General features: G+C 43.2%; 1 protein-coding gene across 3 annotated transcripts in view; it reads left to right on the forward strand.

The window, feature by feature from the left end:
- The window catches only part of CSMD2 (CUB and Sushi multiple domains 2), a 540305-nt gene that overhangs the window by 379315 nt on the left and 145706 nt on the right, over positions 1 to 15284 (forward strand). For all 3 annotated transcript variants that reach the window (XM_036446754.2, XM_045584884.1, XM_045584885.1), the window contains 2 exons: positions 651 to 839; positions 7806 to 7975. In XM_036446754.2, coding sequence (XP_036302647.1) covers positions 651 to 839; positions 7806 to 7975 — 359 coding nt within the window. The remainder of the gene's footprint in view (positions 1 to 650; positions 840 to 7805; positions 7976 to 15284) is intronic.

Here is a 15284-nt window from a genome sequence, read left to right on the forward strand (position 1 = left end):
CACCTCACAGAGATGCCCCTGGGGACAAGGGGTGCTCACATCTCTGCTGTCTCTAGAGGTACCAGGCAGGTCCCGGGTTCATAAATGCCCCTCCATTGCACTTGCCCTCTGCCTCCAGTGCCAGCATCACGGAGGTGGCTTTGAACGGAGCATTTGGATAATTTTTCCAAGTGGAGTTTTCCCTCGACTGGGTTGTACAGCCTGACCCTCCTGAACCAGGCTAATTGGATGGAGCTGGATGAGTGCATTGGGAGAAAGAGGCAGGACAGTCCGCACACCCTGCAGCTCAGGATTGATATGGAGATGAAGGGGGAGAGGAGGGAGGAGTCAGGTCACAAGGAACCTCAGAAATCTCCTGGGAAGCAGGTTCCAGAGCACTGCATGCCTCCCCCCCACCCCCCCGCCCCATTCATGGCAGCGAGGCATCCAGACCACCCAAGGCACAGCCTGTGTGTCCCACCCCGGCCTCACCGCCAGTCTCTCGGCTTGTTTCTCTCAGGCTCTCTCCCTTCTGCCCTTCGCCTTTTGTGGATCGCTGTGTGCGTGTTCTGTGCCTCCATCTGTCTTTCTCTCTGGGTTGTCTCTCCCTGGTGTTTTCCTCTGTGACCCCATCTTCTGTCCCTGACCACGCTCTCCTGCTGCCCTTCCAGAATACGACCTGGAGCCCTGCGAGGAGCCAGAGGTCCCCGCCTATAGCATCCGGAAGGGCTTGCAGTTTGGTGTAGGCGACACCTTGACCTTCTCCTGCTTCCCCGGGTACCGTCTGGAGGGCACGGCCCGCATCATGTGCCTGGGGGGCAGACGGCGCCTGTGGAGTTCGCCTCTGCCAAGGTGTGTTGGTAGGTGGTCACGTGCTTTCATTTTGCTTCACTAATGGGGTGGGCCAAGCTTTAGTCAACCGGTGTGAGGTGGTGGAACGCACACAGGCCAAGAGGCCAACAGGCCTGGGTTTGAGGACTGCCTTAGCCAGTTATCTGCAGTGGGGCCGTGGGTGGCCTAACCTCCTTCTGCTCCAGCCTCCTATCCCTGCTTCCTGGGCTCTTCCAAAGCGACCTGACCTGTGTAAAGTGGATCCATAGCAGGCACTCAAATGAAATTGACTTAAACTGACTTCCATTCTGTTCCCTCCCACTCCTAACACGTCCCCATGGCTCCGATGCCTCTTGCAGAGAAATCGGGGTAGAGCACTGTGCAAGGGAGTAGGCCTGTAGGAAGGAGGTATGACCTTTGCCCAAGCTGGTGGAATAGAGGGCGCTTGTACTGGTGCGATGGGGGTGCTAGCTTTTGAGAAACCTCAGAAAGGCTTCCTCCATACAGCGGGCAAGGAAAGAGGAAGCGGGAGCTGGGTTCACTTACAGATTACCCACTGCACCTCAGGTGCTGGGGATACAAAGTGAACAAAGCAGAGAAAGTCTCCCCACTCATGGTCTCACATCTGATGGGGGAGATCAGCTATAAACCCATAGTTTCGTAGTATGTCAGGCAGCATTGAGATAAACTAAGTCAGCTCAGGAAGTGCCGGAGGTGGTTCTTTTAAAAAGAGTGGTCAGCAGAGGCCTCCCCGAGGAGCTGACATTTTAGAAGCTCAGAGGAGATTTAAGAAACTAACCACTCATATCTGGGAGAAGACAGAACAGAGGTCAAGGCCCCGAGCCTTGAGGAGCAGCGCGGAGGCCCATCTGGAGCAAGCTTCGGGGAGAACGGTAGATGATGAGGTTAGAGAGTCGGAACTGGAGTCTGATCCAAGGCCTGCCAGCGGAGGCGGGGAGAAATAGGGTGACCGCGGGGAGTGGGGACAATTGCTGGCTGTCCCTCATTGTCAGGTTGACGGCTCTGCTTGCTTAATACTTGCAGCGTGTGGCTGGAAGGAACATAGGCAGATTAGTGGAGTACTTATCATGCTGGCTATTACTCATGGAACTCAGGCTTAGAGTGAAATAGTGCATAAAACTGCAGTTCACTAAACAGATAAAAGTGACACTACACTGACAGAAATGCGGCCCGTGTCCTGAGGGCCCGGAGGTCAGTCTTGCTGGCCACAACTCCATGGAGCCTGGGGCCCTGCAGAGGACAGCTGCAAAAAGGCCGCAAGACGGACTGGGCTCAGGCTGCACAGTCTCCAGGTTCAAGGTCAAGTCTCTGCTCTGCCATTCACAGATGTTCGACCTTGGAGAGGCCACCAAGCCTCAGCCCCAGCTGGAGACAACAATATCCAACTCAGGCTCTGTTCCCCATTCGGTGATATCATTTACATAAACCTCAGGATGCCCTGTAATTATAATTTTTGCCAATAACCTTTTCATATTATTTACTGGTAACCAATATCCAGTCACCTTTTACAATCTCAGGAAGGAAACAGTGATACAAATAGATGCAGAATTCCATTTCTGACCAATTAAATAATCCCAGAGTTTAACCTTTCTCCTGGAACTGTCCCTCTGAGCATTCAGCCACCCCGACTTGGGCACACATTCAGACTCACACGTCTCTGCCCTGTGCAAGTTCAGTTTGTATCTAGCTGTCAGCAGTTCTCTTCTTCTCTGGGAAAATATCCTCAGCTCCGTGGTTCTGGGGGAAGTTTTTCTTTTTTCTTTTTTTAATATATTTTATTGATTTCTTACAGAGAGGAAGGGAGAGAGCTAGAGAGCTAGAAACGTCGATGAGAGAGAAACATCGACCAGCTGCCTCTTGCACACCCCCTATCTGAGATGTGCCCGCAACTAACGTATATGCCCCTGACCGGAATCGAACCCAGGACCTTTCAGTCCGCAGACGGACGCTCTACCACTGAGCCAAACCAGTTTCGGCAGAAGTTTTTCTTGAGTGGGATTATACAGGACCACAAATGCACACTCCCTAAGCTTTTGCCCTTGATCTCATTGCATAAACTCATCCTTTACCTTAATATTCTAATTACTGTTTGTTCGTGACACCTCACAATGTTTCCATTGTCACATTTTTCTTCCGATGCACGTTATTAATAACGCAGCAATTATAATCCCAAGAACCACCGGCCCTGCCGCAGGCTGTAGGTCTCACGGGAATGCCCGCCTGGGAGGCTCCCAGTTGCCACGTGCCCTGTGGGTGTAAATGGAACGACTTGGCCACACAGAGTTCCAGGAACATTCCCAGCTGAGAAGGAGATGAAAGCTCGGGGCTCTAATTCATGGTGTGATGGGATGACACAGCCCCAGACCTCAGGGACCCCTGAACTTGATGTGGAAGAGACAGTCGTGACCCTGGAGGATCCGGTCTGCCACACAGAGCATGGCCCTGTCCTTGGGAGCTCCCGTGTGATTGAGCAGACCTAACCCTCTGCCCTCGGGAGCCCCAGACTGATGGATAAGACACAGCCCCCGCCCTTACTGCGACCTCTGCTGACGGGAGTCACAGATGCCTGAACCTGCAGCAGCACTCTCCTGGGCATGTGACTGCTTGTTTCCCTGGAACATTTTATTTGTTTCCACTTACTCTCGCGTTTGGATTTTCAGTGCATCTGCTCGCTCACCTCCCCTGTTACTTTAGAAACTCCCAGAAGCAAGTGTCGCATCTCTCTATCCTCCCGTTCCTTCCCTGGTACCCAGGGCAAGTGCAAGGGAGTCAGGACCTGGTGATTGGCCCTATCCACACCTCTCATCCTTTTTTCCCTCCTTATAAAGGTGTTGGGCATGTGGGGAGGAAGAGAGGGTCATGCGGCAGAGATGGGCCTAGAGCTGTTTTGTTGAAAACCAGAGACAGGAAGGGGATCCAGTAATAGGCGAAAGCCCATGTTGAAGGGAAGCCAATTTTTAGGAACTAGGTGGAAGACAAAAGGTGTCAGAAACAGTGAGGGCGCTGTGAATATCAGGCAGCTAACACATGCTTCCCAAGTGTTAAGGTGCTGGTGTTACAGAATTTCTTGGGGTTTCTGCTAGTCCCAGAACACGGGCAGTTAGGCCTCCAGGTGGAAGCAGGTAAGCTGCATAGATTCACTTGGGACCAGTGAGGAAAGAAAGGAGGAATAATATTTGTTAAAGGACCTACTATGTACTAACCACTCCCCATATGGTCACCTATTTTGTCATCAAATCTCATGCATTTATTTTCTATAGTTTTACTAGAGGCCCGATGCACAAAATTTGTGCAAGGAGCTCGGCCCTTGCAACCCCAGCTGCCTTGGCCCTTGATGCCCAGCTGCCTCTCAGCCCTACCCAAGATCATTCTTGAAGGTCTTTCTACAGCCCGGTCTACTTAGCATATTAGCTCTTTATTACCGTATTTTTCGGACCATAAGACGCACTTTTTTCCCCCCAGAAGTGGGGGGGAAAAGTCTCTGCGTCTTATGGTCCAAATATAGCCTACACATATACTTTAAAAAAAAGTTTTTTTACTTGCCCGGCTCTGTGTGGTCTCTGTGTGCTTGCCCGGCTCTAAAATGGTTCTAAATGCTGCTGTTTACTTTACAGGGTTGATTACATGTGTTTATGACTGTGATGTTGGGTTTTAATGCACATAAAATATTTTAGGACACTATTTGTTTCAGAATCTTTTTTTCTTCATTTCCCTTCTCTAAAAACTGGTGCGTCTTATGGTCCGGAGCATCTTATGGTCCGAAAAATACGGTATATAGGATGAGGATGGTGTTATTGTACTGATGAAGGCAGATGAAGAGGTTGAAGTTTAGAGAATAAATATAAGTTATCTCTTTGCCTCCAAACTCCATGACAACCTCACTAAAGCACATGCCCCTCCCTAGATGGAGGGAACTGGGGTGCGTCCCCAGAGAGGATGGAGAGCTGTTTTGGAGAGCCTCCCATGGGAGGTGACTGAGTGATAAATGTCTGACTGTGCATAGCCCTCGTCACTCCCTCCCAAACCTCCCCCCTCATCAGAGGCACCCAGAAAATGTACACACTCTAGAAACATTTCTACCTAAAGTGTCAGCAGCCCCCAGGGTACCTGCCCACCTCTGTGTGTCTAGCTGTATGCCCAGCTTACGTATTCATCACGCACCTTTGGTCCATTTGCAAACAGGCCGAGGTTAGATACCGGAAAGCTAGATCATGGCCATCCCGGGCAGTTTGGGGTACTCTAAGAAAATACCATAGATTAGGTGGCTTACACAACAAACATTTATTCCTCATGGTTCTGGAGGCTGGGAAATCCAAGGTCAAGGTGCTGGTGTTACAGAATTTACCAAGCAACCGAAAAATGTGCAGGAGTACCGGAAGTACTGGGAAAAAATACATTTATTTCCAGACATTTCATATGTACCTGTACTGTGACTTAGGGGAGTCTGTTTCCAAATCCCAAGCAAGCCAATATGGAGGAAGATTTCCCTTTATTTTTTTAATTTATATATTTTTATTGATTTTTTTACAGAGAGGAAGGGAGAGGGATAGAGAGTTAAAAACATCAGTGAGAGAGAACCATTGATCAACTGCCTCCTGCATACCCTCCACTGGGGATGTGCCTGCAACTAAGGCAAATGCCCCTGACAGGAATCGAACCTGGGACCCTTCAGTCTGCAGGCCGACGCTTTATCCACTTAGCCAAACCGGCCAGAGCAAGATTTCCCTTTATACTCTTTGGTTTCTTTGTCCCCCAAATATGGGATGGGACTTCCAGACCTTTCACAGGCTTTGCAAAAAGCCCCGTGTGTTGGGGCGGGGGCCCTGAGACCACATCTAAAGACTTGGGCTGGCACTAGGGCTGATTACTCCGTCTGGGAGTTGTGTATTATTCGTGAGAGGTTTATGGCCTCTGTAAAATGGGAGTAGGACGTAGGTAAACAGGTCTTGCAGGACAAGATAATTAAAAAAGGGGCAGTGACTACACTATAGACTAACAAAAATGTGCATTTGGTTACTGACACAGATTCAGATTGCTAGCTCCCCTCCCCCAAAATGTCTCATTTTCCCCATCACTGGCAGACCCACTGACAGGTGACACCCCTCTTTTGGGTTTGCAGATGGCAGCTTTCTTGCTGTGTCCTCACATGGCACCGAGGGCTCTGGACTCTCCCTCTGCTTATGAGCACACTGATCTCATCACCAGGACCTCATCTAAACCTAATTACCTCTCAGAGGTCACACATTGGGGATTGGGACTCCAACATATGAACATGGGATAAAACACAAGCATTCAGTCCATAGTAATGACTTACTAAAGTCTTAGGAAACAGAAGCCAGTCCTGCACTGGAAAGAACCCATTGAGAAAGTTGGGACTTGGTAGTGGAACATGGTCACTGTCTTCAAAGGTCTAAGAAGCAGCCTTGGGGACCAGAGAACACACAGGGTATAAGCAAGCCTGGGAGAGCTCAACTCTGAATGTGCATCACATGCCTCCTCTACATTGCCCTGGCCTAGTACTCCAGGCTTAGGGTCATTAGAGGTGAATACTTGGTCAAATCGATGGCCCGTTGATTGATCTCAGCAAGGACTACGCCTACAGGAGGGACATTGGGGGGCCATTCAAAGGAAGCCGATTTGTTACATCAGCTTCAAAGATTCGATAAAGTCTCCAAATTATTTGTATGTCCAGACAAAAAAAAAAAAAAAATGGACCTGCCAACTGGACTTGTGTTTTAACATCCCTCCGAACCTAATTATTTTTAGGACTGTACATCTTCTGAGGTCAGTGTACTCTGTATTCATTCATTTTTTTTATCTGGCAAGTATTTATTTTATAGATGATCTGGGCTAAGCCTTAAAAATTCATAGATTCATTAAGCATGGTCCTGGCTCTCAAGTAATCATAGTTTGGATGGGGGTTCCAGGCCAGTAACAAGCAACCAGGGTGCAGTCTTCTAGATGCTGTGATAGGGGAATAACAGAGAGAGACTTCGCAGTTATTAAAGACCTTGGGAATCCAACTGCAGGGTTGTTCAACGCATGCCATGCCACTGAGCTTCCCCTTTCCCTCTTGTCTGCTCATGGCCACCCTACCCAGGCACTGAGCAGGCACTGGGGATATAGAGCTATGACCAAGCCCTGAAAGATCCTCAGTGCAGTGGAAGAGAAAGAACTAAGTCAAGTGAAATATGATAACTGCTACAAATAAAGTTATGGGGACAATGCAGAAATAATAACAGATTCTGGAAGAGAAGAAAAAGATTTGGAAAGAGGGTGTGAATTCATTAGCCCATTGAAAGAAACAGGGTTTCAATGGGCCCATGGGAAAATTTTCCCCCGAGCTTCAGGGGCCCTAAATTCCAGGACCAGCAGGGATTGAGTTCTCGAGAAACTGGATCTAAATTGCAAAGCATAAGGTTCTTTATCTTTAAAACTGAGATGATAATTGTACCTACCTTATGGGGTTGCTTGTTGTGACTAATGACTGAAATGATCCCTGTGAAGCTCTGAGATGCTAGCAATTATTATTCGATCTTGTCCTCTCTCAGTTTCTGTCCTCCAATACAGAAAGGCTTCATGTCTCCTCACTTGGCTGCCGCCATCCTCCCCTGACATCCTCCTCGGTCATTTCTGTTGCTATGATACCATGAGAACAGGTGTGGGGAATGGCTGCTTCATAACGCTGTGAAAGTAAACAGTATCTGGTGGGTTTGTTTCTGTTTCTGCAGAAGAGAGACAGACAAAACAGAATGAGAGAGATAAAGAAACCAAGCAGAATTGTAGGAGGGCAGGTGTTAAAAGAAAAAGAAAATAAAGCCTAGATAAGCAGACAAATGGACAGATAAATAGGCATTTTGGCAGGTAGAGAGGCAAACAGCTTGTCAACGTTGTAAGGTTCTCCAGCGCTGTGAGCTGTTTTCCTGATGTAGCTGATGGGAGTTAATCTGTGATTGTTGTGATTCTCTTTCCAGCTGAGTGTGGGAATTCAGTCACGGGCACTCAGGGCACTTTGCTGTCCCCCAACTTTCCTGCGAACTACAACAACAACCATGAATGCATCTACTCCATCCAGACCCAGCCGGGCAAGGGGATTCAGCTTAAAGCCAGGGCATTTGAGCTCTCTGAAGGCGATGTCCTCAAGGTAACGCTGATAGATTGTTTAGCGCATGTATGTTACAGTATGCAAAAGTGTGGTCAGCACTTACTTATCTCCGTGTGAATGACCCAGACTTTTCCTCTGCCCTCCTGAGTCCCAAGATAGTATCTTCAGTCGCCTGGGAGAAAATGAGAACCTAAAAGAGAGGGGTATGTGAGTATCCCAGAATGAGGCTTAGGAGCTAACTGCTCTCAAATACATACTATATGATTGATTATGGGTTGACCGCTTAATAAGAATAAAAGATAATCCATTCAGTTAGAATGGCCAATGGATAATGTTTTCCATTATGAACTCTGACCATCAACTTGGATAAAGAAGAGCTATGTAGCCGAAACCGGTTTGGCTCAGTGGTAGAGCGTCGGTCTGTGGACTGAAAGGTCCCGGGTTTGATTCCGGTCAAGGGCATGTACGCTGGTTGTGGGCACATCCCCAGTGGGGGGTGTGCAGGAGGTGGCTGGTCGATGTTTCTCTCTCATCGACGTTTCTGGCTCTCTATCTCTCTCCCTTTCTCTCTTTAAAAAATCAATAAAATATATTTTTTAAAAAAGAGCTATGTGCATGTGTATGTGCACTAGTATAGATATGTTTGTGGATATAAATACATGTATGCATATGTTTCCACATGTGTGTAAATCTGTGTCTAAGAATTCATTGGGTTTGAGGGATCTGTGTCTGTGTATAGTTGTCTCAGTGTATTGTGTGTGTGTGTGTGTGTGTGTGTGTGTACTTATGTATGCCTTGAGCACATGTTTGGTTCACTCGTAGATTATTTCACTGTGTCATGATGCTGGCCTATGTGTGGAAGTGGGGGTAAGGAAGATAGATTTAAGATACATGTAAGAGAAAGCAATGATAGGACTGGATGATAGAGAGGGTTGTAGACGGGAAATTGTTTAGACATTGAGCACACATATGACCTGTATTTGTGGGTGTGTGTTGATTAAGAGTGTTTCTCCAGTAACGTGTGGTATGTGTTTATGCATATAATCAGCGAGTTGACAGGAGGATTTATCAAAGAGCTGCCTTAATTAAAGTCGGTTATTAGGGAAATCTCACACAGTCTTCATTATCATCCTAGGCCAGTACATTTTTAGCTCATTTTAATACATCTTTAACTTCATCCACACATGTACTCCAGCTATCTCCCAGTACCACTGGATTCCTTTTGTTCTGGCCCCTAGCATTGGCAAGACAGGACAGACCTTTAAATGTAATAGTACATAATGACAGCTCTTACTGCAGGGACATAAAAACAGGAATGTCCTCTCTCTCTCTCTCTCTCTCTCTCTCTCTCTCTCTCTCTCTCTCTCTCTCTCTCTCTCTCTCTCTCTCTCTCTCTCTCTCTCTCTCTCTCTCTCTCTCTCTCTCTCTCTTTAACACCAGCAGCAGGCAAAGCTCCTACTTTAGACTCTTCTGGCTTAACTCTTCTGCTCACCCCCACAGACTGCTGGCTATTCCCCTCCCTGACGTTTACTTGTCCTCTGTACTGTGCCAACAGAAAATCAACTGGATGTGTGGATGTGTAAATATTCAATAGGTCAGAGGAAGGGACCCATCTGAGCAGTCAGAGCTAATTGCCCCTCTCTAAACAACAAAGGGAAACAAAAACTTTAAAAGCTCCTAATTTGTATTCCTAACAAGATTTGAGAGAATATTATATTTATGACACAAAAATAGGCAATAATGAAAGCAGAGCAATCTGAGATGAAGAAAGATTGAATAGAGATGAAAAACATGATCACCCAATTAAAAAATGGAATGGAGGCAATGAACAGAAGAGGGTAAACCACAGAAAAATGAAATTAGTTTATTATAAGATAAATTAGAGAGACTCTTCCACATCGCATAAGGAAATGAAAAAGAAGATGCGTTTATATTAATAAAATGTACAATCAATCCACAGTAAAACTTTATGTGCCAAATAATATAGCATGAATAAATTAAATAAAAACTGCAGAAATGTAAAAAAATTTTAATAAAGTAACAGTCACCATGGAAGATTTTAATATACCTCTGTTACTCTCTGGCATAAGGATTTAGATAGCTTGAATAATGTAACAGAATAAATCTAAAGAAAGTAGGAGAAAGATACTTTTTTTAAAATGTATTTTTATTGACTTCACAGAGGAAAGAAGAGTGAGAGATAGAAACATCAATGATGAAAGAGAATCATTGATCAGCTGCCTCCTGCATGCCCCCTACTGGGCATCGAACCATAACCTGGGCATATGCCCCAACCAGGAATCGAACCATGACCTCCTGGTTCATAGGTTGATGCTTAACCACTGAGCCACACTGGCAGGGCAAGAAAGATACTTTTAAAGATAAAATTAAAAATAAAAAATGGCAATTATCAACAAAATTAACTATTTTTTGAGAACTTTAGTAAAACAGATAAACTTGGCAGGACTGATCAAGGAATGAAGAAGTCACAAATATATACTATTAACGATGGAAAAAGGAACATAGTCATAGCTAGAGTAGAGTTTATGAAAATATTTTTTTAAATATTTAGGAACAACTATAAGCCAACATATCTGAAAGCTTAGATGAAATGGAACTTTTATATATAAAAGTATTAACGTCAAGAAAAAAATTGAATAAACCAATAAATTACGATTCCCCCATATTCTCCCTCAAAGGCCCTAGGCCTAGACCATTTTGCAACTAACAACTTCAAGAGACAATCCTTGAAATAATTAAACTGTCTCGGAAAAGAAAAACATTAGCTCCATCTCCTAACTCATTTTATTTAAATGAGGAACAAGTAGAAATACTAAGGGCAGCATAAGAACAGAAGTAGAAACTCACACTGAGTAAGGGCAGCATAAGAACAGAAGCTTCTAGGCCAGTCTCACCTATGATGATAGGTCTAAAAATCCTAAATACAATATATTGCATCTAGCTGGATATTAAAACAAAACTAAGTGGAATTGATTTCAGGAATGTGAGGATATGTGTCATTAGAAAAGCTCATATTTTATTTATTCAGCAAACACTATGAAATTGTCATTTCTGTAGGTCAAAAGTAATTGAATATTGGCAATTTCAGCATGTGGTTCAACCTAATATCCCATAAACAGAAGAGAAAAATACACGATCCTGCCAATCAATGCCCCCCCAAAACATCATGTAATGAAATTATATATCATCCACGATTTTTAAAAATATCTCATACAACTATAGGCAGGACTTTCTTAATCTTTTTAAAAGTTTCTACCAACACCTACAGCAAACATTATTCTTAATGACAAAGGCAGTACTTCTGTTGGTCCTAGTAAGACCAATACTTCTATCAACAATTGTATTCAACTTTATACTGCCTCTCCAAGCCACTATAATTTATCACCACCCCCCAAAAGAAGATAGAAAGAACAAAGAAGCAATAAATTTTAGAAAGGAATATATAAAATGTCTCTTATTCCAAAAATATAAAAGAATCAACTGATAAACTATAAGAACCAATTAAAACAATTCAGCAAATTGCTGGTATTTCTACAACCAATTAAAACATAATTGGGCAGGGGGATGGGTGTAATCTCATTCATAATAGAAACAAAGCTATATCATATAAACAATAAGCCTAACAAAAATGTGCATAATCTTTTTTTTTTTAAAGAGCATTTGTGGGAAGTTTTTTGTTTTGTTTTTTTAATATATTTTATTGATTTTTTACAGAGAGGAAGGGAGAGGAATAGAAAGCTAGAAACATAGATGAGAGAGAAACATCAACCAGCTGCCTCCTGCACATCCCCCATCGGGGATGTGCCCGCAACCAATGTACATGCCCTTGACCAGAATCGAACCTGGGACCTTTCAGTCCTCAGACCGACTCTCTATCCACTGAGCCAAACCGGTTTTGGCAATTGCATAATCTTTACTGAGAAAAATAAAACCTTATTTTGAAGGACATTAAAATAAATGCAGGGAGGTTTCCTGTTCATGGATGAACAAAAAGTATGAACAGGCAGTTCACAGAAGAGGAAAGTAGAATCAATGGTAAACTTATGAAAAGATGCTCAACCTCAATGATAACCAGGGACATACACATTAAAGCAAGGTACCATTCCACACCCATCAAATTGGAAAACAATTAGAATGCCAGAAAATACTAAGTATTGGTGAGGATATAAAGCAGTGAAAACAGTCATACATTATTAGTGAGATAAAACTAGTATTACTCTTCAGAAAGCAATTGCACTATCTAACAAAGTTGAAGATGTGCCTTCATTGCAACCAGCTTCTCTGTTCTAGATGTGTGTCCTAGATGAACTCCAGTGCATGCATGCGTTCAAGCAGACATCAGTGTTCGTATTGTTTGCCACTGTGTGTAAAAAGCTATCCATTTAGCATATTTATTTTTTAAGCCAAGCCATCTTGCTGAGCTGTCAGATGTAACGGTACATGTATATCAAAACATTAAATTGTGTATCTTAATTACATACACTTTTCATTCATCAGTTAGGCCTCAAGAAAGCTGAAAAATAAAAACATCTAAAAAAAGGGGGGGGGGGGAGAAAGACACTGAGATGTAGTGGATGCACATAGATTCTCATAGATTTCTCAAGGGGACGTTCCCATCACCTGTACATAATGATTATCTGGACCATCAAAGCAATTTTCTTATAGACAAGCAATATTCTGTTAGAAAATAAATGTACACAGAGACCATATTCCCAATAGCAATCAAAAATATAAAAATATCCAGAAATAAACACAGAACTTTATGGAAAGATATAAAAGACAACATGATTAAAGGGAGCCAGACACTGTGTACATGGAAGATTTAGTTCCCTATAAATGCACTTTTTCTCTAATTAATTCATATATTTAATGTTTATCAGAATTATACAGGTTGATTGTGTTTTTTTCTTTTGTAGGGAAGATTTTGTTTTTGATATGAGAAAATTCTTTTTGAGTGTATCTAGAAGAATAAATATGGGAGCATATTTTTTTAAGTAAAAGAAGACAAATGAGGGAGCACTTGCTCTATTAACTATTTATATTATAAAACTACAGTAATTAAAACAATATGGGTCATGCACAGGAATAGACAAATAGAAGAATGCAATAGACCAGAAAGTTGACAAATAAAAACAAGTTTATATAACTATATATGTGATAGTGGTAGATTTAAAATGGTTATTGGGTGAAATATTTGGTTTGGTTAAATGATTAATCAACCAGAACAAAACAAAAAAAAAGCAAACAAAAGGAAAACGTGGAATCTTATTCTTATTCTAGAGGTCCAATGCACGAAATTCGTGCAAGAGTAGGCCTTCCTTCCCCTGGCTGCTGGCATTGGCTTCCCTCTGGCACCAGAGACCTGAGCTTCCCTTGTAGCCCCAGCTTCATCCGGAAGTTTGTCCTGTCTAATTAGCATATTGTGCTTTTATTATTATAGATCATATTCCAAAATAAACCTAGGTGGATTTAAGGACCAAAGTACTAGAAGAAAGCATTGGCTTATTTATTCATCATATATTTATTGAGTGCCTTTTACATGCCAGGGCACACATTCTGGACAACAATGTATGAATAATTATATTGGGGGTTGGGTTAGTTTTATGATGGAAATTCCTAGAGCTATTTAAGTGCTGTTGGGAAAATATTTAATGCTTTGAAAAAAATATGTGCATATATCAAATGAGAGAGCAGTTACCATATAGCATCTATAGTTAGATGTTGTATTTATAAAAATAAATATTCATAAGGAAGGTATGCATAGAACAAAGCCTTGAAAGACAGAACAAAATGTTATGAGTGCTGAAAGTTGCTTTTATTTTCGTTGGGCTTTTCTGTTTAGTAAGTTTTCTACAATGAATATTTTATTATAATGATACTTAATAAGAACACTTTGTTCTCAGTGAATTAGGATGACTTATGCTCTGAAATTAAGGGGAAAATCCTGTTCCCATTACACTTTCATTAATTAACAACAATTTCTTAATACCATCATATATCCAATGAGCATTCAAGTTTCCAATTATCTCATAAATGTCATCATATTTTCTAAATTTGCAATTTATTTGCATCAGGATCTAGATAAAGTCCACACATCAGATTAGTTGCCTCATGTTTTGTTTTTGTTTTTTAATCTGTAGGTTTCTACCTTCAGCTCTTTAACCCCCAGTCATAATTCACTTGTTGAGGAAGTTAGGTCATTTGTCCAGTGGAATCATTCACGTTCTGGATTGGCTGACCACATCCCCAGAATGTCATCCCAGGTGTCCTCTGTTCTCGCTACCCTGTTTTCCCAAAAATAAGACAGTGTCTTATATTAATTTTTTCTCCCAAAGTTGCGCTATGTCTTATTTTCAGGGGATGTCTTATCTTTCCATGCTCTAGGTCTTATTTTCGGAAGATGTCTTATTTTCAGGGAAACACGCTATCAAACCAATAGTTTGATCTGATTCTGGTTTGACTTTTTTTTTTCTCCAGCAAAATGACTCCATGGGTCATAATATGTCTTCCATCAAGAAGTGCATGATGTCGGGTTGTCTCCCTTACTATGATATTAGCAAGTATGGACGATGAATGCCTTGATCAGTTCCTTCCAATATATGCTTTAATGGGTAAAATAAATGTTAGAACAGTTCAGCCACAGCAGTAGGCTAACCCCTTTGAACTGGGGCCATCTGTGTGTCTGCTGGAATGTCGGAATTGTCTCCATCTCTGAGTGACATGAAGCCATTGCACTATAGGATCTGGAAACAGACTTGAACCCCCCAGGGGCCTAAACAAATCTCTGTAACATACAGCACTGTTAGCTTGAAGGATGACTTCCTTTAGAAGGCTTTGCCTCATAAATCGTAGAATGGAAATATTGTCGCAATTTGCTGGCAGCTGGCACCACATTCTGTGCCATGCACAAATATTCATCACCCACCCATAGATCCCATCTTTGATATTTACCAAAGCAGCAGGGGGTCCTTCACTCAATCACAACTTCTGTTATTATTTGTACAATTATCTGGAAAGGAGCAGCAACCTTGAGACCAGGGAGGCCAGTTCATTATTCTGGTGATTGTTGACTTGGCTGGTGCTCAGAAGTTCAGGGGACAGATGGGACAGGGAAGCCAGATGCCGGCACGATCCCACCCCTGGCAAGCCCAGCAGGCCCTCGCTGGAGTCCTTATTTTAGGAGAGAAGGAGCAGAGACTGAGCTTGAGGAAAGGAAGGCACCATGACCTGCTGGTCATCTTAACTCCATCCTGCCTGGATCCCAGTGGCCATGTCCAGAAAAGTGGTCGAGACTGAGGCCACTGCCGTAGCCGGGTGGGGTCAGGCA

This window comes from Pipistrellus kuhlii, unplaced genomic scaffold (assembly GCF_014108245.1).
Source record: "Pipistrellus kuhlii isolate mPipKuh1 unplaced genomic scaffold, mPipKuh1.p scaffold_m20_p_2, whole genome shotgun sequence".
NCBI lineage: Eukaryota > Metazoa > Chordata > Mammalia > Chiroptera > Vespertilionidae > Pipistrellus > Pipistrellus kuhlii.